At 40.4% G+C, this 12,923-nt stretch overlaps 1 protein-coding gene across 3 annotated transcripts in view; it reads right to left on the bottom strand.

Annotated features, from left to right (window-relative positions):
* Nucleotides 1–12,923, bottom strand: part of LOC102687511 (collagen alpha-1(XX) chain) — a 69,435-nt gene that overhangs the window by 24,861 nt on the left and 31,651 nt on the right. For 2 of the 3 annotated variants that reach the window (XM_069179402.1, XM_069179403.1), the window contains exons 6-15: nt 11,070–11,264; nt 9,790–9,948; nt 8,630–8,749; nt 5,635–5,799; nt 4,522–4,680; nt 3,306–3,475; nt 2,201–2,330; nt 1,670–1,815; nt 629–758; nt 40–179 (exon numbers count right to left, since the gene is read on the bottom strand). In XM_069179402.1, coding sequence (XP_069035503.1) covers nt 40–179; nt 629–758; nt 1,670–1,815; nt 2,201–2,330; nt 3,306–3,475; nt 4,522–4,680; nt 5,635–5,799; nt 8,630–8,749; nt 9,790–9,948; nt 11,070–11,264 — 1,514 coding nt within the window. The remainder of the gene's footprint in view (nt 1–39; nt 180–628; nt 759–1,669; nt 1,816–2,200; nt 2,331–3,305; nt 3,476–4,521; nt 4,681–5,634; nt 5,800–8,629; nt 8,750–9,789; nt 9,949–11,069; nt 11,265–12,923) is intronic. The other variant, XM_069179404.1, reaches the window with a different exon arrangement.

Here is a 12,923-nt window from a genome sequence, read left to right as displayed (position 1 = left end):
ATCACTGCCCAGAATCCAGCGGGCAGAGCTGATACTCACTTGTTTGACATCACTGCCGTGATTGGTGCTGTAGGTGAGCTGGTGCCCAGGCACCCTGTCTGAAGCAGGCACCCAGCTCACACTGATGGAGCTGTGGCTGACCTGGGGGAAGAGTAGCTTCACAGGGGGGCTGAGTGGCTCTGCAAGGAGGAAGGAAGAGCTTCAGGACAGGAACTCACAAGTCTACGGGATAATACTCCTTCACACGATTTGAGTCATAAGAACTTCAGGACATGTTACAAATGGGAAGAAGCCATTAATCCTCAAAGGTGTAGATGACTATGCTGTCTATTTTGAGAATGTACTCACAGTCCTTGAAATGATGGTGCAGAAATATTTGCAGTTTGACCATGAATTTTTGTCTTGGTTTCTTTAAATTAGCAACTACTAAAGAGCTGGTAAAACTGTTCAAATGAATGATAGGCCCAGTTAAGAGTGAGGCAGTCAACTAAAATGAAAATAACTGCAAGGCTTGAATTTGTTAGCATTCGAAATCACAATCGGAAACATCTAATACACAGTAACCATTAACAGAACCGTCAAGACATCCAGGAACAAAAGTAATTGCAGCTCCTCCATGTGTACTCACGTGTTGCTGCCATGGCAGTGATGGGATCGCTGGGGTCCTCGTTATAAAGGGCATACAGAGTTATAGAGTAGTCTGTCGAAGGCTGCAGGCCAGAAATCTCAACATCTGTCTGTTCTGCACCGAACTTCACCTGTCAGTTCCCATGGAAACACAAGGCTCTTAATGTCTTTCAGCAGCATATTGGATGTAGGATGATGTTGTCCAAACAGCACTGATGACAGACTAGACTTATCTGAAGCTCTACTGTTTCCACTTTCTAACAGCGTCTGGTACTGTAGGCCTGCAAAATCTGTCTGAAGGCCGCAAGAATGAAGAGATTCACGTTAACACAAACAGTTGCCACAAAAAGCAGAATTGCAAGAGGCATTCAGCATAGTGACTGCAGGTATTTATCGAGGCTGTACCACCTGCCAACCTGCATGTGAGTCTCAGTTGGTGTCTCCGAGCTCCATAAGTACTGCTATGATCAGGGAGAGGCAGACTCCATTTAAGAGATGGGAACCTCTTAAATCTCTGCATCTTCTCCACGGAAAGATGAAAAGATTGTTCTTTGAGGCATTTAGATCTGTCTTCCCTTGTGAGCTGCATGAAATCATGATTTGGTTGTTCTGGGAGCAGGATAGGATGCTATTTCCTGAGGTGATTTAAGTTGAAAATTTCTGTAAATTAATCCTTAATTGAAATGTTCTTAATCAGCACTTTATCATAGAAGAATCTGATCCATCTGACAAGAGTGGAAATGTATTTTTTCAGACATGCCTATGAAAAACCATCCATGCATTTTCGTACTGCTTTATACAGTACACATACTGTACCTATGAAAAGCCATTGTAATTTAGATTCACTCAGTGGTGTTACTGGAATATCCTGCCACCCAAAGCCTGCAATTTTATAACCCTTTAATTTTAGCCCCATGCTTTATAAATACAATATTTTTGACTACAGATATAAATCATCTAATCAGTTCAAGCAGCTCTGTTTCCATCTGACATTGAATGTAGCAAACGGCAAAGTTGCCTTGCCCCTTGACCTTTGACCTACCTCTTTGGCATCATCAGGCTCTCCATCAGCCAGTGCGGAATAGAGCACCATGTACTGAGTGGCGCCCTGAGCCGGCTGCCAGCGCACCCGCAGGCTGTTGTGAGATGTGGAGTAGATCTGCAGGTACTGCGGAGGCACCAGTGGCACTGGAATGGCAGAGGCAGGGTAGGAGTTAGGAGAACACTGCTTTCTCCAGGCAACAGGACTAAGCCTAAAAGAAGGTCATCTTCATTTGTCAGGCTACGGCAGTCTTCTTTGACCCTGGGCCCTGGCTCCAGTATTTCACAATTGTCAAAATCATGTCAACTTTAATTGGTTCAGCTGAGGAGAGGAGAATTTAGTAAAAATTAGGGTTAGACCCATCCAGAGGTGTGGCAGTGACACCACTCCCCTAAAATCTACATGGATATTTGATCACTCTACGGTCACTCACACCTTCTAGACTTCATCCTGGATTAATTGCATTGGCCAAACACTGATGCTACACCTCTGTTGACTCATTCCCATCAGGTAGTGGTTTTAGACACGTACATGTTGTCACCGATCCACGAAGGCCACTGCCAACGCTGTTGTCGTAAACGGGGAAGACTGAGATGTGATACTCTGTCTGAGAGGACAGGCCCTCCAGCAGGACACTGGACACTGTGCCATTCAGCACCACCTACAAAACATCCCATTAACAGGCTGCTGAGCCGGAAATAAAGGAAACGTGTCAATTATAGTTTTGGCATTTCAGGGAAATTCCCAAAATGCAGACTACTTTAAGTAATACTTGTATTGTTTTTGTTTTTTTACTAAATAAAATTTAAAATAGTTTAGAATACAATATATTCTCCAAACATTCATTGCTTCAACAAAACATGGGTGGGATGGAGGTAAAAGCAGTATATATAAAATGCAAATTAAAAGATGAAAACAATTCTGAAGGAAAAACCTGTCTAAATCTAACTATAAATATTTATGCTGCTTTCTGACAAAAATGCCCAGAACACCTGGTTCTAAATTACAGGAATGTAAGGGATTTACACACATTATACAACTAACTGACTACAGAATACAGAGAAAAGTCAGTTATATTTACACACACAGTAAATCTTCCTGTAGAGTACATAATACAACTGAAACAACATACCATATCACTCATAATATGTGAAATCCAGATTAAGCACTGGTTTGTAATAGAGCCACTCGACATCTGGTTTTGTAATAGTAACTGGTGTGACTGGTGTATCAAAACACAGTGCTATTGTGAAATCTGAAGACACATTGCTGTAACTCTTGTGTTTTTTTTAATCTTTTTAACAGTGTTCCAAACTTGAAACAAAAAAACTGTCCTCCGGCAGCATTTTAACGTTTCAGCAATTTATTGTGAGAAAAGTCAGTTTTTACATATATATTATATATTCAAACTAAGCGCACAAGTCTTGGCGTGTGTTTAAAATGATCCATTAGTAATGTATCTGTGACCAGGCTGTAACGAGATTAAAAAGTAGATTATGGGCCTTTGTTCACTGTCAAAACTCACACAATGATCCAGAGTAAGGATGGAGATTGCTGTTCTGCAATGTACAATGGTGTAAATGTTGGTCAGAGTCCGACTTTTCCACCAGAGCGACGTCACCAATGAAGGACTAACCTCCTGCGGGTTCTCTCCTTCTGCACTGTGATAGACGACTCTGTATTTGTGCACTGGCCTGGACGGTGGACTCCAGCTCATCCTGAACTCCCGAGACTTCACTTCGGAGAAGAGCAGGTTTGTGGGCCCAGGAAAAGTCTCTTCTGCAGCCTGGGTAGGTTTCTCCGTCACTGCAACACAGGAACGCATTGGGTCAAGGGGGGCTGTCTCTTGAGCCTTGTTATCATATGGGAGAGCAGAACAGGGGGTAGGTGCGTGGAGCTGCATGGCAAAATCCAGCCAACCATTTTCAATAGCATCTTAATCCAATATGGGGTTGTAGCAAGACCGATACTGTATGTGGTATAAAATCTTTTTGCATATGCATTCACTGCAGTTTTGTTAACATAAGAAGCAAGTACATATAAACACAAAAGATCTACCATGTGTTGCTTAAAGAATACTAATCCCCACTTCTATACAGGAGAGCCATAAGTTTCAGGTACATGGGCTTGTGTGATTTTAATTCAAATTATGGTGGGGGGGGTATTCATTTGTAACATTTTTTCAGTAGGTCAGTGGTACATGGGGCTGGTCAGCTGTGAAAAATCACCAAAAATGATGTTCCACCCTTTTTTGGCAGCTCCAAAGAGCATTCTCAAAGAGTAGTTCACACAGTGTCTGTTTTCTGCTACCTCTCATATATTGGATATTAGAATGGGCAAAACATCATAGACAACACTACAGAAAGGGGGCAGTGGCTTATCCAGCACAACCTGGGATTCAAGAATGAACTCCCACCCGTGACAATATGTACTGTATGACAGGTAGATATTGAGATTCACATTCACATTGCCCAGCTGTTACTATACCACCAGAAACTGAAGAACAAGGTGTTTATGTATGGTAGGAGATGGCATTCACTGTAAAAACATTGTCTTGTCAATGCAAACCTTTCCCAAGTTTAAGCTTTCTAGTAACACCTGTAATAAATTCAAAGTACAAAAAATGCTCTAAAGAGGGCCTCCAACCCTGGCTATAAATTTTTTCAGCCTATTGACAGAATAGGACAGCCCACTAAATAACCCAGCACTTAAAGTGAAACATACTGTAACACTTAAATCAGTCACTTCCAAATGTGCTGGATAAGATACATGAACCTGTACCATTTCTTACAGTATGTTCTCATGTTGTCAACACAGAGAAGAATTGCTGTTCTTCTAGGAAGAAACCCTACCCTTTGCTTTGCTTTTGTCCTCGATCCTCAGACACAGAGTGCGGCTCAGCTTGTCCACCAGCTTTCGGAGAAGAGGGAAGTCGTTCACATTGAAGACATTGAGCTCAACGGGCTCCGAGGCGATCTGCTTCAGCTCAGCCTCGTCTGCGTTCTTCACCCCTGCACAGCAGATTCAGTTTGGAAAAATACACTTCAAAAACGGATCACCAGTATAGGGATTATGTTAAACGGTAAGGACAGTAAGAGCAGTAACTCTTTACAGCTCAGAGAAATGCACTTCCGCACCAATTAAATATGTTTATTGTTATATTCAATTATTATATTGAAAGTTTTTATTTCTCTCAGTTGCCCAGTTGACATATGACTGCAGGGATACTAATGTATATATTGGCGTTCTGTATCTTAAATGAAATATTTCACTAAAATGCTTTATTAAAATGATCAATAATTTATTATCAATATCATTGACAAATATGCATTGCTTAACAACATTTATTACACTTAAAATAATAAATAACCTTGTTTCTGATATGGAAACAAATGCATTATAAAGCCATATGCATACAGTATGCTGTATATATACACATACTGTAATTTAGAAAGAGAGATTTACCTAAACAGGAAGGGGGACTTTTTGATGAACACACCTGACAAACGTTCTTTCTGCATTTTATTTTTCAGCATTGAATTAACCTTTACTTGTTCCCAATTTTAGTTAGCAAGTTAGTTTGACTCGCAGACAGTAATTTATTGAAGTTTCACCTGCAAATGTCCTGCAAAAAGCCTTTGTAATAGCAACTGTAATAGTAATGAAAACCTGATTACAACCAGATGGTATCACTCTTGTTATCTAGATCTGCCTTATTTTTGTTTTATGATTCATCTCTAGATAATTCCTGCACAGTCCTTTGGACCTTTTCTCTATTTCTTTTCCACGCACAGCAATCCCAAACCTTACTTATGAAACTTACTTATGAGTGGACAAAAACGCTTTTAGTTCTGTTGTTAATAATATTTATAATCATACACAGGTACAGTATGTCAATTGGAGGAAATTGTTAAAACGACAGACTTGAAAGGTGCAAGCAGACCTGGCTCTAGGGCATGTCTTACCCACGGTGATGATCTCAACCCCAGCTTGCTTCAGCGTCCTAGCCGCAAAGATGGCATCGTCCTGGGACTTGCCATCAGTGAGCAGAACGACAAACTTAGCAGAGTCCAGCCGGGCTCCAGATCCCACCTGAAGATTCTCTTTCAGGACGTGCATCAAAGCCTGACCTAGCCGAAAGTATTTATATACAGTGAGACCCAAAATGACCCGTCCGGCCCATTTGGTAGTTAGTAGTATTTAATGGATCCAAGTCTGCTGTTTCTTGACAGAAACCAAGGAATCGAGCTTTATGAACATGGCTAGGTAGCTTGTTCCAGACTCCCACAACCCTTTATGTAAATATGTGTCTCCTGTTTTTGGATTTAAATGCATTTCCAAGGAGTTTCCTCTTGTGCCCTTGGGTTTGTGTCCCACTGTTCATTCTGAAGAAATCCACTGAGTTAATGTTGACAATGATTTTGAAAACTTTTACCAGGTCTCCTATCAGTCATCTCTGTTCAAGACTAAAAAGTTCCAGTTCCTCCAACCTGTCAGTGAAGGAAATTTCTTAAGGCCCAGAATGTATCTGGTTGTTCTTATCTGGACTGCTTCCAGAGCTGCAATATATATTTACTCTAACAGAGTGAGCAAAAGTGTAGACAATATTCTCCTGGGGTCTTACTTATTACTTATTTGTATTACACAAAAGATGTGTCTACATAAACACCAAAGTCTTTCTGAGACATTTCCTCTGAGAACAAACAGACAGTGGGCTCCTCAGACTGCTCTTGCAGCGCAAAGAAGAAATACAGTGTAAAACCATTAAGGGTATCTTTCCATGGACATAGAATATAGCACAGTTTCTCCCATGTTTAACTTTCCCCATTTCAATTCTGTAGTGCCCGGAGTCATAAAAGAGTATGAAAACTACATTTCCCAGATGGCCACAGCGTATTAAGGCCAATGGGATGTCTGCCCTGAATTAACTGAGCACAGGTGCTGTCAATGAAGGATTGTGCTAAATGTATATAAGGGGGAGGGGGCAAGGAAGTGCAAATCTGAGTTCAGATTTGGTGGCTCTGTTATATTTTGGTTCTTGACTAAGGAAAGAATTACTTTCAAAAGGAGTAAGTTGTTGAGGAAAAATAGTTTTGTTTTGTGGAAAAGCTGGCGAGTGGATTAGCCACCCAAACAGTTCCAGAAAAGCAGGGGAAAAGGACTAGCAGAGCTCTAGTAGAAGGAGCAGGTTCTCTTGTTTTTGGGCTGAAGTCTAAAAGAGTTATTTTCAAGAGTTAATAAGAAGAGAAAATACTGAAGACTGAGGTGCAGCTGCTGGCGCAGGCCTCACTGGCTGAGTGAATGAGCAGTCACAAACACCAAAGAGCATGTGAGCTCTCTAAAAAGCAATCTCAAAGGCACATTCTAGTTCAGCCAGCTGCCTGGAAGAGCGGAACTGCGGATCTAGTGCCACGCTTGTTCATGTGTAGTCAGTGCTATGTGAGCTTCCAGAATAAATGTGCTTTTAAAACTTGCTCTTCCACACAGATTTTGAATAACCAAGTGTTGAAAAAGCAATTGCTTTTTAAGTGATTAAGTGAATAGAAGAGTGTTATTTTAAATAGGACTTGGGCAGTAAAATAACACCTGTGTGTAACTTCTGTATTGAAACTCTGTTGCCCTGCACTAGTTAATGTCACTAGTAAAGTATAACACCACTGCACATTATTATGCTGAAGTATGTATTCGTTATGCAATATTAAAATGAGCAGTATTGCATATGATCTTCTGCCACGCAACAATCAGCTGCCAAGCACAATACTCAAACAGTCAAAGCGATCATTTGCTTTCAGACATCCAACAGCTACAAGTACTTTTCCATCCTTCAAAGTGTGGTTTTGCCCTGTAACTTTCATGAACAAAGGAATCAGACAAAACAAACGTATTGCAGGCTGCTATTGGCTCCAGGCTTTAGATCGGTCAACGGGTTTAAGGGCGCTAGACGTGAAAAATAAGAAATACTTGGGGGCGTAAATGTCTGGCAGAGTCACCTCTCTAAGAATGTACCCTTCCCAAAGATTGAGTCATTTTCAAAAGCTGGGAGCCAAACAGTTGAGATGTTCAGACAGGGAAAAACTGATTTATGTTGAAGCAGCAATTTCATAGCTTCTAGAATTTTGCCTTTAAGGGATTGAATTGTAGACTGTAAGACAATACTATTGCTGGGCTATTTGCTGGCTTTTTGTGTTGCCATTCCTTATTGAGTTTTTGCATTTGTTTGTGAAAGCTCAGCGATGTCTGGGTTCCACTATACCTAAAGCTACTAACCTGGAGTGCTTTATAAAATCCTGAATAGATCAGCAGCTAAAGAAGTGTAAATGTTTTAAATTTCAGACAACTAATCCACTAATTAATTCAATTAAGTGATAGGAAGTTCAGAAAGCCTGAGAGACAGATGTGACAAGGAGTCCTGATCTGCTATTGCAATGAAGTCCATGGCTCCTGACATGTTCTTCAATGGTCCCCATAAGAGCAATTGTTTCCATTTATTTCTTTGAGTGAACTAGACGCTTTCCTCACCTCACTAGGATGAGACCTCACTGAACAGGTCTAAAACCCCACCAGCAAGCAAGTCTTAAAGCCATTTCACTGTACCAGTTAGCATGCCAATGGTATAACAATGAACTGTCACACGGTTGGAAGATACAGTGTGCTATTAATAAAATAGTTCACTTTATGTTTAGGATTTTCACAATCTTCACAAAGATTGTTGTGCTACTGTGAATTAAAAATAAATGTCCTACTATAATTGTATGTATTTAATATTTTAATATTTTATTGAGTGAAGTAAGTCAGTTAATGCCCAAACTGGGCTAACAGCACTCTTTTAACAGGATCAGTAGTAATGGAACTATACAAACAGTCACAGATGAAGCAGTAAAGCCAGTGACTGAGCTTGGAGTCCCTAACTGAAGGATAAAAAGTGGAGATGCAAAATCGGAGACAGAAAAGTAAAGCTACCTGTGAAAGTGTTTCCTCCTTTGTATCGGAAGTTCCTCACAGCCTCGACCAGCTGGTCTTTGGTGGTGAAGTTATTCAGGTTCCACTCTGTGCGTGGATCTCCACTGTACTGAGACAGTGCTGGAGGACAAGAGCAGTACGAGAAAGAGCTGCATTACCTACAGTACATGTGCACAGATTGTTAGACCCCAAATATCTAACATAAGAGAAAAGCACCTGTGATCCCTTCACGAGCAAATTTGATGAATATGCTGTTTGGACAGCACCCTGCTCAGTGTTGTCTACTGGGCCTAAACCAGCAAAGATCACCGACTTCTTTTCTCAAATATAATATCAAAAAGTTCGATTACATTCGTGTGGTGTAGTGATGATGAAGCCATTATAAATGTAGTGTGCTCTATTGGTAAGAGCAGAACTGATTACCACAGTTCAGGCAGCCCCCTACATCAATACATGATATCCCCACACCCCCACCAAAAGTGATTATCAATTTTGATAATGCTCTTTGTTTCATGGGTTGCTAAAGGTACCAGTATAATATGCAAAATAATTGTTTCTTCAGTTCAAGACACAACAGTCAAGAAGTCAATAATTCCAAAATTAAAATATAATTAACATTTAAATTCACAAAAAAATGCTTTGAATACTCATTATGTAGCAGAACAATAGTAACAGCACTGGGATTCACACACCTGAAAGAACAGGAGCAGAATTTTTAACACCGTGTTGATCAGTGACAGGCAGTATCGCAACTTTGTTCTAATTTATTTTTTTTGTTGTGATATGTAGCGGTTTGTTACACCTGCTCAGAAAGTGTGCAAGATGTTGATGAAATGAAAAAAACATTCTGACCAAGGAGTATATACTGTACAGTATTATGGTTCAGCATTGCGCATGTATTGTCTTTTTTCATCTCTCATGATGACATCACTGTTGACGTATATTGAGTGGGTGTTTAAATGTTGGGTGTATGTTTAAATTATACATTATTCCCGTAACTCTTGTAGACACCTCAGGTTAAAACCCCTGCCATAGTGGGACAAAAAGTTAATTTTACAGACTTCATAGGGTTTGCACATTTTCTAAGGCTCTCTTGAGGCCTTCCCGGGTAGGTTAAAGTAAAAAGACATTCGGAATGGATTTCTTATACCACCACCTACCTATCCTTGTTTTGTCACTGGCAATGTTGAATGGTGTGATGAGGTTTTCTAAAAAGTCTCGCACCCGTTTGAAATTTGTCCGTCCGATACTCCAGGAGCCATCGACCAGCAGAACAACGTCTGCTGGGGCTGTGGTCTCACAGAAAAATGTTTTCTTTGCTGGAGGAGGACAGGCGATACAAAGAAATAAATGAAGAAATACATCACGTGCAAGTTAATCTCAGAATGCTTAAGATTCAGCTGCCCCGTGTGCAATTGTCGGAAAGGCAATGGTTGTGATGTTTTTTATAGGAAAGCCTGTCTGATGCTGAAATTTCCAACAAGAGCCATATCATATCCTCCCACTACTTCTCTCTCCTGTGAACGCTCTGCGACTCACAGGGGGAAAGCTGGAGGAGGACTCAAGCACAGCGAAACACTGTGGAATAACTGGCAATTCCAAATTGGGTAGGTGTGAGCGAAAATGTGCGATTCCTGAAATTCAGTCAAAAATAATTAACTAGAACTTAAAAATCGACCTTTTATGCTGGATGCAATTCAAACCTGAGACCACTTACTATCTGCTATACCAAATATTGGGTCTATAACTAAGCATTCATGGATTTCAAGTTGTACAGTCATTTTATCTGGGCCTCTGTAACATCCCCCTACTCTATTTAACAAATTAAAGTCATTTATCAGATGTTTTTTTCTAACCAAATCTACAGAACTGAGGTGAGGTGCATTTCATCAGAGCAGAGGAAAGCTTGCTCCAGTGAGTCAGTAGCAGTCCTTTACCTGAAACTCTAGACTACCCAGGCTCCTTATTACAGCTTCTGCGCCCTAAAACTACATTATACTGCAGCTTCACAGCTCTTCATTCACCTTGCAAACAAATCTCTGTACAACACATTCCTTTGCTGCAGGCGGGTCTGGCTTATGCAATGCCTGGATAAAAAATGACCTCACTGCAGGAGAATGCTGAATATTCCAAGAGAGGATATCTGGGAACACAGTGAAGTGGCATTTCTGCCCTGGAGCTCTTAGGAGAATGTTCACATATCGGAATACCTGGATTTATAAATAGTATTTTCCTGTGGTTAAACTAAGTCACTAGTGAAATATACATGCTACTGTACATATACTGTAGCTTTTCTTTAATACCTTTACATACAGTATTTAAGAGAGGATTAAATGCACCTTCAGTCACCCAGACGATTATTAACGAAAACAAATGCTGTGATTTGATCAAAATGTTTAGTTGTCTAAAATGGTGTTTCTGAACACTAAGTTGTCTTCACCATAGGAAAGGTGCTCCAACATGGAGACCACACCTGTCTCGGGGCGGGTAGGCACTGTCTTTGCTGGCGCATCTTTGCGGGAGTTCTCCTTCTCCGCTTGTTGATGGCTCTGCTTCTCTCCGGCGTCGGGGGTTCGAGAGCGATCCTTCTTCCCGCCCTTGGAGCGCTTCCTCACAGGTCCGTCATCTGCGCTGGCTACAGAGGGGCCACCAGGCAGGAAGGCGAGAAGTCGTGTGAGAGGCACTCAGACTTGGCCAGTGTTTTCTGCTGTCGTTTCTGAGACGAACAATACCATGGTGCAGCCAGCTTTCTTGGCCAGAAAGCATCTTTAGTTCAAGCATGGCATTATTATCTGGGCTTGGCAGGATTCACAGATTATATACTTGCCGCACACAAAACAATCATATGATATACTGTACTGTAGGTCATTGTTTTGTTCAAGTCAGCTTTGACTCCTGCTCGTTATTATCAGAATTGAACCAGAGGCTGGGGGAGCTTCTTCAGCTGCTCTTGATAACTTTTGATTTGTTAGCTGTTTATTTTGGGTGCGTTTGTGTGTCTGTAGTTGAAACGTCAAATCAAAGCAGTATTTCATCACAGTGGGAGAGAATCATCTTTTTATCCTTTTGAAAAAAGGGGAATGACGAATGGTTGCATTTTCTGAAAAGTAGTTAACAATTCATTATGAAAATTAACATACATTTGTTCACATGTATATAGCTGGACACTATACCGGGACATTCTAAGGAACATTACTCGCCCAGTGACCTAACAGCACTGTCCCGCCTGAAAATTATACCACAATTTTCAAGTCACCGTATCCGAAACCCTAACCATCACTCTGTGAAGAAACAAATAGTGATTTTTTAATGTAAAGTCTGAACTAAATAATAAATAAAAATATTAATTATCCCGGAGTTTGCTACATGATATTCCACCAGTACGTCACAACTTTATTTACTGATATCTACAGTATCAGTTTGCAATTAAAAAGTTGATTATTATGTGTAAAACAATTGTGTTATTAAGAATAATCCAGATTCAGACATGTTATGTGATGTTATTTTTATGCAGTAACTAAACAGTAACTAAATCACTATATAAGAGGAAAAGGAATTAGTGATATTTCTCTTTTTGTATTTAATACATGTACTTTCACTGGATAGCAATGCTTTAGGGCACATGTTCATTCCTGAGCCTAAAGCAGTACCTTGACACCTAGATTATATAGTAATAGGGGATGTGTCAATCACAGCCACTCATCCATCACTGCTGCGATTTGTTCTAATCATCAATCTGTCACTCTTGCAAGCCAGTGGGAGCAACAGAAGAGAGCGTTCTGGAAAAGGCTCCAAGACACAGTGACAGACACTGACTCACAGGCTCACAACGAAAAAAGCGGACACCAAGCATCAAACACTAAAGCGTATAATTTTGTGTTTCTTTTCCCCAGTTGTGGGAATATACTGTATCAAGGAATGCCTATTCTATTCTTACAGGCTTATTGCAATTCTCAGTATATGACTGTAGCGAAAATGCAGCATTTACACCAAGGAAGGCTCTGCGGAATCCAAAAAGGACTTATAATTAATTATTAAATTAATGTAATTCTACTAAGAGAAATTTAATTTCAAAATTCCCTGGGCCCGAAGCAAAATATTTTTTTTTAAATCAAATGTATTTTTTAAATCAAAGGAATTCATTTTTGATGCAGTTTGGACACAATGGGCAGAGATGGGGATTGTCGGGGAAGCAGTTTGTCGCTGACTAGTTACTGGTTGCAAAGTGAGATTCTTTATTTTTCATTATGTAATTCACTGTTAACCCCCCCCTCCAGCATTTTTCATTTAAATT

This window comes from Lepisosteus oculatus, chromosome 16, assembly GCF_040954835.1.
Source record: "Lepisosteus oculatus isolate fLepOcu1 chromosome 16, fLepOcu1.hap2, whole genome shotgun sequence".
Lineage (NCBI taxonomy): Eukaryota > Metazoa > Chordata > Actinopteri > Semionotiformes > Lepisosteidae > Lepisosteus > Lepisosteus oculatus.
The sequence above is the reverse complement of the archived record's forward strand: the minus strand, read 5'-3'. Positions and strand labels throughout refer to the sequence as shown.